The sequence below is a fragment of the Megalops cyprinoides genome, chromosome 8 (assembly GCF_013368585.1).
Source record: "Megalops cyprinoides isolate fMegCyp1 chromosome 8, fMegCyp1.pri, whole genome shotgun sequence".
Lineage (NCBI taxonomy): Eukaryota > Metazoa > Chordata > Actinopteri > Elopiformes > Megalopidae > Megalops > Megalops cyprinoides.
In genome coordinates, this window is record NC_050590.1 from 14,066,063 (window position 1) to 14,082,661 (window position 16,599).

General features: G+C 38.2%; 3 protein-coding genes across 3 annotated transcripts; 2 read left to right on the forward strand and 1 right to left on the reverse strand.

Moving 5' to 3' along the window:
- Window positions 1-3,252, reverse strand: LOC118781938 (chymotrypsin B-like). The gene is made up of 7 exons (XM_036535096.1): window positions 3,201-3,252; window positions 2,456-2,559; window positions 1,556-1,635; window positions 1,050-1,128; window positions 718-898; window positions 388-524; window positions 1-162 (listed from the first exon to the last, which is right to left on the reverse strand). The coding sequence occupies exons 1-7, from the start codon at window positions 3,250-3,252 to the stop codon at window positions 1-3; spliced, it is 795 nt and encodes a 264-aa protein (XP_036390989.1).
- Window positions 3,253-5,353: 2,101 nt separating this feature from the next.
- LOC118781883 (chymotrypsin A-like) lies at window positions 5,354-8,451 on the forward strand. The gene is made up of 7 exons (XM_036535017.1): window positions 5,354-5,405; window positions 5,723-5,826; window positions 6,126-6,205; window positions 6,558-6,636; window positions 6,809-6,989; window positions 7,324-7,457; window positions 8,290-8,451. The coding sequence occupies exons 1-7, from the start codon at window positions 5,354-5,356 to the stop codon at window positions 8,449-8,451; spliced, it is 792 nt and encodes a 263-aa protein (XP_036390910.1).
- A 4,059-nt stretch (window positions 8,452-12,510) lies between these two features.
- LOC118781889 (chymotrypsin A-like) lies at window positions 12,511-16,314 on the forward strand. The gene is made up of 7 exons (XM_036535024.1): window positions 12,511-12,562; window positions 13,847-13,950; window positions 14,287-14,366; window positions 15,008-15,086; window positions 15,236-15,416; window positions 15,610-15,743; window positions 16,153-16,314. The coding sequence occupies exons 1-7, from the start codon at window positions 12,511-12,513 to the stop codon at window positions 16,312-16,314; spliced, it is 792 nt and encodes a 263-aa protein (XP_036390917.1).
- Window positions 16,315-16,599: the final 285 nt, after the last annotated feature.

A 16,599-nucleotide genomic window follows, 5' to 3' on the forward strand; every position in this document is an offset into this window, starting at 1 on the left:
TCAGCTGACAGCCAGGATCTGGTCCACCCAAGAGCGTAGGGCAGCAACGTGAGTGTAGACAGAGGGGGTTGTGGTTGAGCAGAGGCTGCTGCCCCAGGACATAATGCCCACAAGGCTCCAGATGCCATCCCTCTCACAGACTAGAGGGCCACCATAGTCACCCTGTGGCAGAGAAAATGGGTCAGTCAGGTTTAAGTCATCTAAATAACAGCAGGGCTACATTCAAACAACAAGCGTTGCCTGAGTTTGAAACAAATACATATTACCAGCCACACTACTAAGCACAAGTGGTTGCATATTTCTCTGTGATGGGAAACTACAGGAAACTGGTGAAAAGTGTTGTCCTGTATAGGAACTAGATGTCAGGGGTTGGACTACAGAATATACCATGCAGGGAGCAGCTCCACCACCTCCAGCGCAGATCATGACATCAGAGACCTTGTCTCCCCAGTAAATCATGCACTGTTCTTTGGTGAGCAGTGTTACAACACCCTGCTGCAGCTGGCTTGGGAAAGCTTGCATAGCTGGACAGGAAATAAGACCAATGGTCAGGACCATCTCACATTTGCAAGGAACAGGAGGGAATTACTGTGAAAAAGCTGCTCCTTCCTTTATATAATGAGCCCTCATTTATTATGGTTTAGTCAGATGTCCTGTCAGATCATCAGATTCTCTCTGCTGCTCTTTTCATTAATGACACTTGTTGATGAAGCTCACCGTTGCGATGGGTCTGTCCCCAGCCAGAAATGACACAGCACATACCAGGCTGGTACATGTGGGAGGAGGAGGCCAGGCACACTGGGGACACATGGGGGTTCAAGGTAACAGCTGTGGTCAACTTAACAAGGGTAAGATCATTGCTGAACGTGTGGGCGTTCCACATAGGGTGAGTGAAGACCTAGACCACACAGTAAAATTCATATTCATTAATGACACCAGCATGCTGTCGACACTTTGGATTTGTAAATCATTAAAGTTCCTTGAAATCTGGAGCTAAAGACGTGCCAATTGTCTGTAATTGTCTGTAACGCCAGGCTTTACCACTGTACCTTCCCCACCCTGATGGTCTGAATGTCCTCATCACTCTTGCTTTTGTCATGCTGTCCTAGGATCACACGGTGGCCATTCCTAAAATACATACATCAGTTCATTTCACACCGTGGCAGAGGCGCCAAAACATCCTTCTAATTCAGACGTCAATGCTGTTTTCCTCAGGATAGTTGATATTGACAGTTCACTTAAGCAGTGCTAGGCCAGGTCAGAGGGGTTGTGTTTTAGGGGTTATTGAAGGTTATTAAAGGCTATTAAATAATAACAATCTATGACAGCTAATTTGGATTAGTTGGAAAAAACCATCATAACATTTTACTAGTTTACTTTGTAAACAGCATCCAGACAACATATTTTTGCTGAATGACAGGCCCAGTATATTTTCTATTCAGGGATCAGCCTCATGTCTGACAAAACACCATCATCCAAAGCCACAACACTGCCTGTATAGCAGACTATAACAGTGTCCTGGTAGAAGTGCTTTATTATGAGGATACTAACTCACCGGATTCTACAATGGGCAGCTGTGGCCACCCAGTTCTCATTGATCAGGGACCCACCACATAAGTAGAAGCCGGTAAAGTCCTGGGGCACAAAAGAGTACAATACGCATGCTGGCAAAACAAAGGCAATAGCAGTGATGCTGGTGTTGACTATTGTCACAGCTCTGACTGTAGTGCATTATACCATGAGGCATTCTATTAGAATTTAATAAAATAAATTAATGGATCTAAGAAAATGCAATTTGGGCAGATTTATGCCTGTTGATTGTTTTCCTTATTTGAATACCTCCACACCATATACAGGATGTAGACAATATAATGGAAACAGAAAATGAAAAATGAATCATATTTTGAAGTAACTAAATTGCCTTGTCATTCATAGTGCTGTCAACACCAATTACCAGCATGTTTCCACTATAAAGTGCACTTTAACATCAACATTTTAATATGTGAGTTTCTGAAGCAACATGGGAGACATAACAGATGACTGGTGCCCACACTGCAAGTGTGTCAGTCACACAAACAGCACAATAATTTCATGTGTCAAGCAAAACAGTGAAAATCATGATAGTATGTGTCAAAAACCAAGGGAAAACTGAATCAGGAAAAAAACAGGTTGAAGCTAATCAACAGGGATAGATGGACACTTAAGAGGATAGTTGCTGAAAAAAACACACACAACAACGGCCTCAAATATCACCAGAGAACTGAATCTACCTCATGACCCATCCTGAACAAAAACTGTACATTGTGAGCTTCACAAAGTTGAAATTTATAATTTATATTCAGATGACCAGACTGCCTTCACATCGTGTGAAAGGGTTCATCTGCTATGCTGTATGAAGACCCAGAAGACCCAAAACAGAGTCCAGCTTTGTTCCTGTAACACAAAGCCACCATACCTGTAGGGACACCTGCCAGGGCCAGGAGTGAGGTACAGCTTCCTCCCCATTCACAATGCGGGCATACCCTGTGATCACAGGAGGGATGGCAGGAACTCCACAGCCTGCACAAAGAAAATACAGATTAGTTAACAACCATAATTGCATTTCACATTCTCTACAGTTGTCAGTACTCTAACACTGACCTTGCTCATAGAAAAACATAGATTCTTAAAAAAAATTCTTAAAAGATTTCTGGATGAACAGGGACATTACATGTGACATGGGCACTTCAACCTGTAATTTACAATGAATACAAATGAAAAAATCATTTTGTTTAAAAAGCAGCTTCACAGAAGAAGTTCAGTTTCATGTGGCACTGCTTTCTGTTCACCACTGACCACTACATAAGTAATTTGATTGCGGTCTGTTGGTCGTGCTCATAAATATTCATTTACAGTCACTGCTAGAGTTTGTAATGGCAAAATCTTCGTTCATAATTAACATGCATTAACAAACACTTAACATGCATTCAATGAAAAGGCTTAATATTACAAGATTTCTGATCCCAGCTGAAAAATAAACAAATAAAGAAGCTATAAAGAATTATTGTCAGTGGTAGTTGACAGCATGAACACATCTTTGTGATCTTTCCACCTGAACCCTCAAATGAGTTGTAGAAACATATTTATAAGCTGCTCTGCGCTCCCTTTGAGAATTAGCATTACTGTTCCACCACAACACTCAGTCATAGACACATATTTACCATAAATTGTACCAATGAAGACAAAAATGGGCACCAACCACAGGAAAGCCATCGCTGAAAATGTGGGTTTTGTGGAAGTCTCACTGGCTTTTTATAAATCCATTACATTTTCAGTTATAGGGCCAAAATCTCATGTTTATTTTTTTCTCACAAAGGCAAGCAGGTGTGGTAGTGAAAAATTAATTTGACTGAGAAGCATCACCTGCTTATCAATTCTGGGTGAGTGCAGAGTTCTCAAACTTGTGAATGAACAATAAGGCATATCGCACCGACCTTCACCAGCATGCATGCAGAGCTGAAAATAGCCCTACTGCCTAGCCTCTTGATCAGATTCTGGCCTTCTCAGATTTATAAATATACTATGAACACTCTTCATTTCTGTCTGTGAGATTTTAGTTTAATTTGTCATCATGACCTTGTGATCACAGTATTAACTGTTTTTTTTTTTTTTCAACTGAAACATCATGCTGCTCAATGCCATGTATCTGTACTGGTGAAACATGCTTGCCACCAAGATGGAAAACCTCATAACATGAATCTCATACTGTACAATTTTGAAAAATTTTGTAATGAACAACAATGATAGATTAGCCACTTAGAACAATACTTATTGGTAAATGGTTTTGGAGTAATCTTTAAGGTCCACTCAACAAGGACAAATGTACAGGGTTAGAAGGCCCATGCCATTATTACAGGTATAGATTTTTATATATAACTAACAGTGACAGTCATTTTATCCCTTTTGTGTGTGTGTGTCTGTCTGTCTATGAACATTGTAACTACAAATGTTACTGAGAGATTCTAGAAAAACTTGGTGAAATGATTGTTTTTGAAACAAATATGTGGCACAGGTATGCATTTTATCCTCTAGCCCTGTGACTTTACTTACATTATGATAATAGTTTTTGACGGGTATGAAAAGACTCTTTCAGAGAGTTTTATTTTAAATACCAAATGAGGATAATTGTTATCAGGTCAACAGCCAAATGTGTTGTTGTGCATAAAAAATAATGAAGACTGATTTTTTTTTTTTTTTTGCCCTTGTGATGAACACCTGTTTCCAACATAGATTTCCTCACCACCTTATCATATTATGATAACAGTGTTCTTAATTCTTAATCAGCTGTTCTGTAGAAAGAATGCAATGAGATAGCAATGACCTTCTCCATCTTTAAGTCTAGTACTCTGTCTTAATAAGAAAGCACCCATCATTAGAAAAGAGGCTTTTAACAGACATGAACTAACACATAAACTGGAAATAACACTGTTATTTTCTTTGTAATTCACCCACATAATACTGCTTAATACAGCTACAGCTAGATAAGTTCTGCCATAAAACTGATCTAACTAGCTAGACAGCTAATAAGACAATATAAAAAATGAGGTGTTAGAGTCCTGGGTACAGGACAAGCATGAACGGGACAGTGCAGGGGCCGTGATATTTTGTGGTGCACCACTGACTCCAGTCCTAATTCATCAAATGATGTATGTAATGTAACTAGTTACCAATGATGTAATTTTCAACCATATGACGCAGAAGAAGCTGATGGCAGCTAGCATCATTTTGCATATAATTCTATGGATTTATAACATTAGCTAGACAACTTGTTGCTAGTTGTTAGCATGCAATTTAGTTAGCTACAGCTAGTCATCACTTCATGAGTGGGAAAAGTTCCAAGTGTATTAAAATATCACCCATGACATCCTTTTGTTAGAGCAGAAGTCAGCAACATTTTAGCTATCAGTGTAATTCAAGATAGAGGATCTTTAATTTAGTTTGCAAACCAAGATAAAAAGTGATTCACTGTGTTTCAGGCACATGATGTCTCAAAGCACTATATTCTGAGATTATTTCATTTTACTCATATAATATGGTTCATTTTCTTGTATAAATATTGCCAAGCCCAAAGTATCCTGTTTATTCTTTATACTTATTTAAGCACCACAACTCTGACTGTTCGTCCTTTTTGGAAGAGGAATGGCTATATATGTACAAAATAATGAACAACTCACTGCTGTCCTGTGGGAAAAAAGTTAACGTTATCAGTGCAGGAGCAGGTGTAATTCACACAAATGTTACCTCATATGCAAATTCAGGTTCTGGGCCTATGTATAAAAACCCCTGGTGTTACAGAATCCAGCAAGCTGAAAGCATGGCCTTCCTGTGGATCCTCTCCTGCCTTGCCTTTGTTGGTGCCACCTATGGTAAGGGCAGCACAGAGTTACTGTGCATGATATTAACTATTACTGGGTATGTCTAAAATATATCTCTGTCTGGATATATCTATTAGATATCTGTTTTTTTTCTGTGTGTCTCTAGTTTCCCTATTAAGCAAAGTCTTAATAAAAATACATTTTAACTAACAATAGCATGAAAAAACACATCTCACTGAACTGTTCTGTTCTATTTATTTCAATGCAGGAGATATAAACTACACATAAATGAGTACATAAATGCTGAATATTGGCCAAGAATATGAAAGAATGCAGAATTTCCCTGACTTCTGACATCTCTGTACTAGGCTGTGGTGTTCCAGCCATCTCCCCAGTCATTACTGGTTATGCCAGGATTGTCAATGGTGAGGAGGCTGTTCCCCACTCCTGGCCTTGGCAGGTGTCTCTGCAGGTGAGATCTCTCCATCTAACATCTTTCAATGTGGAAAATCTAAGAACTTTATAATGGCATCTCATAAAAACCTCTCAGAGCTTTTGTATAGTTAAATTTCTTCAATGTTTATCATAGAATTTCTTCCATATATAATGAAAATTGAGGATGGAAATATGTATGTTTACATCTACATTTTTTGTCATTTACATATACATTTTTGTCTTATTCAGAGCGAAAGATGACATACATATAATTTATAATATATAATATGTGTAGACGGTAGTGTGTGAGATTTTTAAAGAATGGGTATGTTTCAGGATTACACCGGCTTCCACTTCTGTGGTGGCTCTCTGATCAGTGAGTACTGGGTTGTGACTGCTGCTCATTGTGGTGTGAGGTGAGTCTATATCTCAGCACAAAGCTTTTAATCAACTAAGTAATAGGTTGTATTAAATCTGAAAATGGCTCCTTGTCAAAATTGTTCCCTGTACAAAAATAACAACTCGAAGTGAAGCAGCAATTCTGGAAAAAATAACTGTGACATAATGCTTTCATATCTGTTTTTATTATTGCTCAATAGGATTATTACATTCTTAATGAGATCATTCCTTTTTTGTATATATTGTTGTTGTATATATTACTGTTTCTTTCTTGTGGAACTGTTAATATGCATAATATGCATAATTGTTCCATATTCTTGTTTGAGTCCAGGCATTTTTAATTGAATTGTGTTGTGTTGTGTGTTTCAGAACTTCTCATCGTGTTATCCTTGGAGAGCATGATCGCTCCTCCAATGAGGAGGACACCCAGACCATGAGAATTGCCCAGGTGAAATCAATTGCATCTTTAATGTGAATGAAAATTAGATTGTTTCTTCAAACTGAATGATCATTTGCTATTAGTGATTAAGAGAATTTTTTCTCCCCTCTTGAAAGGCACACACACATACACACAAAGCAATGCAATGAGATTAAATATAGCACTTCCGTCTCTCTTCCAGGTCTTCAAGCACCCCCGCTATAACGGTTTCACCATCAACAATGACATCACCCTGATCAAGCTGGCCTCTCCTGCTCAGATGAGCCCCCGTGTGTCCCCTGTGTGTGTGGCTGAGACCGGAGACAACTTCCCCGGTGGCATGAAATGTGTCACCTCTGGCTGGGGCCTGACCAAGCACAATGGTAACCACTTTACCTGCAGCTATGAAGCAAAAAAACAACATTTAAAACTGGACACAACAGAGCATTGACTAACTGCTCTCAGCTGAGAACTGTCTCATTGTGGAACTGTACACATCCTGTCCCCGTACTGTCGCTATACTTATTGTATGCACTTTTGTAAGTCGCTTTGGATAAAAGCGTCTGCTAAATAAATAAATGTAAATGTAAATGTAACTGATTCCACATTGAGTTCATGTTCAGAATCCAAGCACTTTTATCTTAGGACACATACACAGTTCAGCAGAATCTCATTTAGCACAGAAGAATCTGAAAGCTGCTTTTCCTCTTGTTTCAGCTCCTGACACCCCCGCCCTCCTGCAGCAGGCTGCCCTTCCCCTCCTGGACAACACTGAGTGCAAGCGTTACTGGGGCAACAAGATCACCGATCTCATGATCTGCGCTGGAGCCTCCGGAGCCTCCTCCTGCATGGTAAAGCTCCCAATGCTCGGCCAATCACATCCATGCGTACAAGCTGAGTATTTCTAGGGTCTGATTCATGTGTTTCAACAAAGAGTGACACAAGAAACATATTGCTCATAGGTCACTTGAAACAAATCTTACTCCTAGGAAGCAGACAGTAGTCAAGGATAGGGTTTATGAGATACACGTGTCTTCAAAAGTGGCAATCAGGCAGTTTCCCTACTTTTATTTAAGGCACTAAATCTGTTGCAACAGCACAAGGTAAATTGGCCCAATCAAGACAATGGCCACATTTACATGCACATTAATTATGATATTTTAATGTGATTAAGTCAATTCTCAGAGTTAGGCAAAAATCATGTAAACTCCTTACTTTCATTATCATAATGTGATTAAGCTCTTAGTCACAGTGAATATAATCACAGTACGATGTATGAATTTCTCTGATCACATTCACAAGGACAATTGCACTATGCGGTAGTTGACAAGTTGACAGTGTGAATTGCAGTATACTATACGACAATTGCAGTTCATGGTTTGTATTAAAACTACTACTAAGACAAGAAAAAAGAGTTTGCGAGAAGAAGAGAAACAACATTTACTTTAATAATTTTACTGATGATGCAGTCAGGAAGCTATGTCTATTCAGAAGAAAGTGAATTGCAAAAGCCAACATGTGTGGCTAATGCAAAGACAAACCTGCAATAATGAAATATGGTTCTCATGGCTATAGCTACTTCACTGGGCAGGACAGGACAGGGAACAGTAGCAAGTCAGTTTGCAGGGCAAAAGCCTCTGGCCCCTCCTATTTCCACCATTTGTAATCCTGTGTGTCTTTCAGGGTGACTCTGGTGGCCCCCTGGTCTGTGAGAAGGCTGGTGCCTGGACCCTGGTCGGTATTGTGTCTTGGGGCAGTGGCACTTGCTCTCCCAACATGCCAGGTGTTTATGCCCGCGTCACAGAGCTCCGTGCTTGGATGGACCAGACCATTGCTGCCAACTAAAGCTACCACAGCTGTGTTCAGTTTCCTCATCATTATTAATAAAGATGGGTCAATATGGAAAAACACATGTTGGTATTGTCATTTTTCATGTTATATAATAATAAACCATTTAGGGACCATGTGCAGAGACCATAAGTCAGCAGCTGTGCGCTTACCTATGAGTGACGAAGGGGGTGCGGGCACAGGTGCACCTGTGCATTATTTAGTTGCGTGTGGGAGATGAAGAAGCATACTTACACCCTGTTTAGTTGAGTGGGAAAGCAAGAGCAAGGGGGTTGATTTAAACACACTTGAAGAGATACATGGTGTGTGTGGGGCCAGTGTCAACAGTGAAGGGTGAGGTGAGAGAAGCTCACTTGTCCAAAATGAATGTAGGACTTAAGCATTTTTTAATTATTATTTTTATTAAATAATTGGTAACCCTGCCTAGCAGTGTGATGCAGGCCAGAATGCCATTTTCCCCTGTTGTGTGTGTATATTCCCAGGACATGGAGTGCTGGGAAAGGGGATCTTTGGGTCAGGAGTAGGGCCTCAGGTGAGCATAGTGATGGTGAAGTGTGTAGGGTGCTGTGGGCTGGTGTATGACAAAATGCTGATTCTAACCTTAGCTAGAGTCAGGGTGTACAGAGTGACAATCTCTATGCATCTACAGTGAAAATCCTGGGCTCAGAGGGATCTGGGGAGAGTTGGGCAGCCAGGCTGGGGGAAGGAAAATCAGGAGCATTAGTCTACCTTTATACTGTAGAACCTTTCAATAAAGTTTAATCTTATACCTACTGTGCTTATTTGGTCTGTGGCTATCTGGTAGGCTGGAAGGATAGTCCATCAGTGGGAATTAAGTGGCTGTAGGGCAGCACAAATGTTTCAATAACTTTCATTACAGGAATCTTTTCAGTATTTCCTGACCATTTCATAGAAGCAATATTTAGGATCCTTGTGTTAAATCTATAAATTACATACGAAAGATGACTCATTCATATAAATTTCATTCATATAGGTATAAGTTTAAAGCAAATTTATGGTATTAAATGGAATGTGTAGAAGTGAAAATGTGGAGAGTTTGCCATATAAATGAGGATTTTATATTGTATTTCACACAGATCATATGTAGAAAATATGCTTCTCATGGAAAGTGATATAAAGGTTATATAAATCTTCATGAAACAAGTGGGAATACTCAATTACTTTACCCATTGTCTTTAAGTTTCAAGGTCTTTCTCTGGTTATTTATTTTTGTCTGAAGGTATGTGCCTTTCATCTCTCCTTACTCAGTATTATATATCTTCCAATATATTTCCTTAGTCTGTTATCTGAAACCGAACCTGTCGGATAAACAGATTATGTTGGTCTCCATAGGCAGGGTTTTCTACAAAGAAAATTAAAGTAATAAACTATATTCTGTTTTGCTCATTTTCCCCTTTTTCTTTCCAAACAAATTAAATGACATCACAATAGCATGCAAAATTTGCATTGTGTGAGCAGAATACAATGCAGTGTAGACAAAAACAGAATATTCACACAATACTGCAATTATAATTTCTGGTTTTAGGTGTTGACATTGAGATCAAAAATGTCAATTTGTGTAATCATTTTCACAATACAGCGATAAGGCAACTATCATGAGACATAGTATATACAATGTTCATATGTTTTAAATTCATACTGCGGCAGAACAGCTTTAGCTCAGACAACATATGAAAAAATATGTTTTGCTAAAATTCACAACTATTTCAATGCTGTAGTGACAAAAATGAAGACTTTCTCTGAGTATGTTATTTGAATGATGGCTTAATACTTCCTGGTGTTCCAGCCAATGCCTGTTAAGGGCATGTCCTGTTTAGCTACAGCAATATGTAAAAACATTTCTCTGAAGCATAGATAATTTTATTGCAGCAATGATATAATTTGTATAAGATAACAAATCAAGACAGAGAGTTCATACCACAACAGACTAAATTCTGTACACATACAGCTACATATAAAGAACTATAATATTAGAGTGCTGCTAAAAAAAAAAATCTGAATACCACTGGTTAGTGCTGTCATTTTCAATATTGCTGCAAACCTCAGTGTTGTTCTGTACTGTGCTAACAATGCTAAGTTGAAAAAAGCTTGAATGGCTGTGTGATGGGATAATAATGTGGAAATTTCCAAAACAGCCAGACAAAAATGCACAATTCCATTTTATTGCTCCCCAGACAGGTGCAGGTGTAGGTGAGGTCTATTTACAGTGCAGGTAGAGAAAAAATAAACACTAACAAAAACAAGACAACTATAGAAAATGAACAAAAAAATAAAGGTATATACAAGGACTCAGTTACTGCTGCATAACAACTAGACTTCAACTGGTCTGCTCTCCTGTCAAAGAATGAAATGTAATTTAAATGAAACAAAACTTTAATCAGCTCTGCTTTAAGCACATCACACACTGTACAGTGCAAGAGAACACTTGAATCACATAAAGCCTCATTACAGCCTTCATGCTTTGGTGCACAGAGTCTGTCATGAAAGGAAGATCTGTGACAATATAAACATTTAGATACTATCAGTGTCAATTAATAAAGCAACACATAAAAAGTGCAGTACTCTGCTGGAGCTACAGCATATTTCACAATTTAACCATACAATTACACTGCGTCTGTGTGTAATGTTGTACACGGTCTTTTCTTTGTACCACTGAAACTCTCCATACATTACATTCCTTAAATGTCCTTGGGTTCCACGTTGTCATGAGAAGCAATACAGCTGTTTACATTGAGACCTTGAGTGTGGGAACACAGAGTAAACGAAGGACCAGAGCCTTCAGTGTGGAACATGTCCTGACATCTATTTGAAATTGGTAACTGTTATGAAAGAAATAAATATTTGCTAATAACACGTGGAAATCAGCATGCAAGAAATACAGTTTAGGTGTATACCAAAGTATATTATACATGTTGAAATTACTGGAAGTTATACTTTAGTCAGCCTACGTATATATCCCATGAGACCAGGTAGACTTTAGTATACATTTGCATATCCCAGCATTGCAATGACTGAACAAACTAGCAAATACCAAAGTGATGTTAACTTATGTGCTTTGTTGTTTGTAACATGTTTTGGTGTATAATTAAAAATATCTTGGATATGATATTTTATTGTGCTTTTTCAAAAGGAAAGGTAGTGAATGTTTAAAAGGGAAGTGTGTGGAAGAAATACACCCAATGAACATTCGCTCTTTGCACACAATATTTCATTGTGCAGCTTACTTATAAATACTTGTATATAGGCATGTTTGTGTAGGATACATGTGTAACAAATAGAGAGACAGAGAGAGAGAGGGACTATTGTGATAACAATGTCAAAATTCTGAGTTACATATTTCAAAATTATCAAATATTTAAGGAGATGTTCAAAATAATGTGCTGTGTTCCTCATGATTTCAGTGATCATACTGGTAATGTTGAAGTTAATGTGAATGCTGAGTTATGCTTGCCTTGTGTTCTGATGATTAACACAACAATAATTTTGAAATCCTACCATATTTATCTTGTGATCATTTGAAGAAAAAAGTTGAGAAATGAGTCAATGTAATAAGATTGGTTTGCAAAAAGTGTATATCACCAGCTTAACCACTGTATTTGTTATCCTTTAAAATAGAAGCTGATATGGTCACATGGTCACTCCTTACGTGTACTGTATTTGTTGAAACTGGACAATCAGATTTTCCTGTACATGGAAGTCAATATAAAACATTTCTGGATTGCAATTTTTCTTGTGTAAATCAAAGACGAAATGTTTGACATTAAAATGTACTAACAAAATATGATTTTTTCAATAATTGTGCAACACCTGTTTCCATGACATATGAGTTAAAAGTATGCCCATGATAAGGTGAGAGGAAAAAAACGGTTGCGTTCAACACGTGCAGTTAAGTTCTCTTGTGAAACATGTGAAAATAAGCATGTTATCATTTCTCTGACAGCTGTATTGCAAACAGATTTGATAAGATATTCTAATTCTAGACTTCAGTCTGACTATAAATGCCTGCAGTGTCATTAATTCCAGCAAACTGAAAACATGGCCTTCCTTTGGATTCTCTCTTGTCTTGCCTTTGTTGGTGCCACCTATGGTAAGAGTGGATTCCTTCATTGTCTTTTGTTGGTTATGAATTGCTTTCCATATATTTTTTCCTCAGATATTTGTTTCAAAACTTTGTTGTGTTTGCAACCCAAAAAGGTGACAAATTCACATATCTTTATCTTACTGAAAGGGACATGCTAAAACAGGCAGGGAATTTTGCTAGGTATTCTAATAGAATTCGCTGAATCCAATGTTAAACATTGTGTCACATTTGCATGGAAATTTTGAAACTTGTCAATCACAGGCTTTAAATGCTTGTTTTTCAAGCAAATTATATTTTTAAAATTAAGATATTATTATTTTATATTATTAATTTATATTTTAATTTTTAATTTATATTAATACTTATTATATTACAATAAATTCCAATATTAACTGTTAAATTAAATGAGATTCTAAAAGTGCTCCTTTGAACACTACTAAAATAATGCCACACCATATATAGCATACATTACATGCACTTGCACGCACACACACACACATGTATATGCACAGAAAGAGATAGATAGATGGATGGAAAGAGAGGGAGATTGATAGATCAGTAGAACAGGCTTAATGGCATGTTGAAAAAGCTGCCTACCTTTTATGTAGCTGAATAGGTTAGGTTCACATGGAAGGAATGAAAACCTATACTGCTTTGAGTGGTTCCCAAATTGATTCAACATTCTTGAATTGAAAGAGCTTATGAATTTAAAGGATGGATTTTGTCTGTGTAGGTTATAATTATTTTTTGCATTGTCCATTAGCAGATGATAAATAATTATTTGCCAATCTTGTCTATCTGCATTTGTGGTATCAAGAGTTTGTTCAAAAATGGACAAGCCATTAACTGCGCAATGCATTGAGGTAACAATTGGCACCATGCTAGAAAAAAAAAACAGAACTTTGTTGCCAAGCAACTACAACACAATTAATATGCGTAGTATGACTGAAAGAAGGGCAGCTAACGTTGTGTGCTAACATTAGAATGCCACAAAAGTGGGGAGGCCCTGAGTCATGCAAGAATGGACATTATGTGCTTTGTACACAATGTTCTGGATGGTCGGTGTCAGATCATTTCACAAACATCTCCATAGACCGTATGTATCATTCACAAATGAAAATGACATTGAGTCTCATTTAAAAAAAAATAATAAGGGATTAAGCTCTGACACACAATTGTTTACACATTTTGGTGCATTTCAAAAAAGATGTTGCCCAATGGGACCATAGAGTATAGAATCTTTACAAGAATGAGTAAGACCTACTCTGACTTCTGACCTCTCTGTACTAGGCTGTGGTGTTCCAGCCATCTCCCCAGTCATTACTGGTTATGCCAGGATTGTCAATGGTGAGGAGGCTGTTCCCCACTCCTGGCCTTGGCAGGTGTCTCTGCAGGTGAGATTGTATTACAATATGATTGTTACACCCCTAAATGTATCTTAAAATAATATCTGGTCAACAAGCAGAACAAATTTCAATTGGTTTAAGTAGTAACCAAGATGACACACCTCTGGCTCTGCATTGCTTAATCAAAAGATCCACCATGGGTCTTTCCCTAATTCAACCGTTTAGTGTCCAAATGTAGTCCAAAAGTACTTACTTGTCTCAAACATGAACCTCTTGTCGTGGTTTTCCTATTCTAACTACATAAGGCATCATTGAGAAGAAGAAAATGTATGACAGCAGTAGTTTGTGAGATGTCGTTTTAAAGAATCACTGGGTGTGTTTCAGGATTACACCGGCTTCCACTTCTGTGGTGGCTCTCTGATCAGTGAGTACTGGGTTGTGACTGCAGCTCATTGTGGCGTGAGGTGAGTCTATATCTCAGCACAAAGTTTTTAATCAACTAATAGGTTGTATTAAATTTGAAAAAGGCTCTTTGTCAAAACTGTTCCCTGTACAAAAATAAATAAATAATTCATATCTTTTGTTATGAATTCATATCTATTGTTGTTGTTATTATATTATTGTTATTACTCTTTCTCAGCCACTCTGCTCTGACAGTCAAAGATACTGTGTCTTTTTTATATGAAATTAACCATCAATAAAATGTAGCATGGCATGCAATGATCCAGGGAAACAATTTGCACTGGCATTCCTGGGTTGTGATAAAAATGACAAAATAACTTCTGAGAAGCATCTTGATGTTAGTGATATAGATCTGATATGTCTTCAATTTTCAATGCTTTCTGGGAATTTCAATATATAAAATGATCACCAGACAGGAAATTTATTACTGTGATAAAAGGCTTCCATTTCCATTACTATTATTTTTATTATTATATGTTGATATATAAAAGAAAACAAAAAAGTTATGAGGACATTTCTCTTTACTCATGAGGCAGTTCCTAAATTAAATATATCAGGCTTACACAAACATCAACTGTTATCTTTCATTGTTATATAAGCCTACAGTACGTAAACTCAGTAATATGTATTTTGTGTGTTCCAGAACCTCTCATCGTGTCATCCTTGGAGAGCATGATCGCTCCTCCAATGAGGAGGACACCCAGACCATGAGAATCAGCCAGGTAAGATAAGATACAACTTTTTTGTGAAAGTATGCTTTTTGGTTCAATCCAGATAATGTTTGGCTAATTTAGTTCAACTATCAAAAGACAAAATACAATCTCAAAGTAACTTAAAGAGGTTAAATATAACACTTCCGTCTATCTTCCAGGTCTTCAAGCACCCCCGCTATAACGGTTTCACCATCAACAATGACATCACCCTGATCAAGCTGGCCTCTCCTGCTCAGATGAGCCCCCGTGTGTCCCCTGTGTGTGTGGCTGAGACCGGAGACAACTTCCCCGGTGGCATGAAATGTGTCACCTCTGGCTGGGGCCTGACCAAGCACAATGGTAACCACTTTACCTGCAGCTATGAAGCAAAAAAACAACATTTAAAACTGGACACAATAGAGCATTGACTAACTGATTCCACATTGAGTTCATGTTCATAATCCAAGCACTTTTATCTTAGGACACATACACAGTTCAGTAGAATCTCATTTAGCACAGAAGAATCTGAAAGCTGCTTTTCCTCTTGTTTCAGCTCCTGACACCCCCGCCCTCCTGCAGCAGGCTGCCCTTCCCCTCCTGGACAACACTGAGTGCAAGCGTTACTGGGGCAACAAGATCACCGATCTCATGATCTGCGCTGGAGCCTCCGGAGCCTCCTCCTGCATGGTAAAGCTCCCAATGCTCGGCCAATCACATCCATGCGTACAAACTGAGTATTTCTAGGGTCTGATTCATGTGTTTCAACAAAGAGTGACACAAGAAACATATTGCTCATAGGTCACTTGAAACAAATCTTACTCCTAGGAAGCAGACAGTAATTGAGGTAGTAGGAAGGACGGAAGTTGAGGAAGTAGGTGGTATTCAAAGACAAGGTTAACTTGAATGGGTTCTGCATATCTTAAAAGACTGCAATTATGCTGTTTTCCAAGCAGTCGAATAAGATGGTTATGTGCCTATCTGAGATGAAGGACACTGTGGCCATCTAGGAAGAGCTGTCTTTCTCTCTGTATAATTTAGGTGAACTGGATTTTGTTTGTAGACAGGGCTGACCTGTCTGTTAACCTGTGTCTTTCAGGGTGACTCTGGTGGCCCCCTGGTCTGTGAGAAGGCTGGTGCCTGGACCCTGGTCGGTATTGTGTCTTGGGGCAGTGGCACTTGCTCTCCCAACATGCCAGGTGTTTACGCCCGCGTCACAGAGCTCCGTGCTTGGATGGACCAGATCATTGCTGCCAACTGAAGCTGTCACCATTAACTGAAGCAAATAACCATTAATTTCATCAATAAAGAGAGGCTAATATAAAAAGAATGCTTTGTCTTTTCTCTCTTTCAATCAAAAGCACAGGGCTGATTAAATCAAGGCTCATTACTCTTTGTGGGTTTGAATTAAAAAAAGAGAATTTCTAAAAATTTCTAAAAAAAGAGCTCTTCTCAGTTGATTACAACATCCAAACAAACTGACATAAAATTTTCCCAGCACCCACTGTCCAAGGAACACTAATTAAATAATTTCTAAACTCATTTA

Coding starts and splice junctions, on each gene's coding strand:
- LOC118781938 (XM_036535096.1), bottom strand. CDS start 3,252: ATGGCTTTCCTGTGGTTGGTGCCCATTTTTGTCTTCATTGGTACAATT. Junction 899..1,049: donor AGACCATCAGGGTGGGGAAG/GTACAGTGGTAA, acceptor TGTGTGGTCTAG/GTCTTCACTCACCCTATGTG. Junction 163..387: donor GTGGAGCTGCTCCCTGCATG/GTATATTCTGTA, acceptor TCTCTGCCACAG/GGTGACTATGGTGGCCCTCT.
- LOC118781883 (XM_036535017.1), top strand. CDS start 5,354: ATGGCCTTCCTGTGGATCCTCTCCTGCCTTGCCTTTGTTGGTGCCACC. Junction 6,637..6,808: donor AGACCATGAGAATTGCCCAG/GTGAAATCAATT, acceptor TCTCTCTTCCAG/GTCTTCAAGCACCCCCGCTA. Junction 6,990..7,323: donor GGGCCTGACCAAGCACAATG/GTAACCACTTTA, acceptor CTCTTGTTTCAG/CTCCTGACACCCCCGCCCTC.
- LOC118781889 (XM_036535024.1), top strand. CDS start 12,511: ATGGCCTTCCTTTGGATTCTCTCTTGTCTTGCCTTTGTTGGTGCCACC. Junction 12,563..13,846: donor CTTTGTTGGTGCCACCTATG/GTAAGAGTGGAT, acceptor TCTCTGTACTAG/GCTGTGGTGTTCCAGCCATC. Junction 13,951..14,286: donor CTTGGCAGGTGTCTCTGCAG/GTGAGATTGTAT, acceptor GGTGTGTTTCAG/GATTACACCGGCTTCCACTT.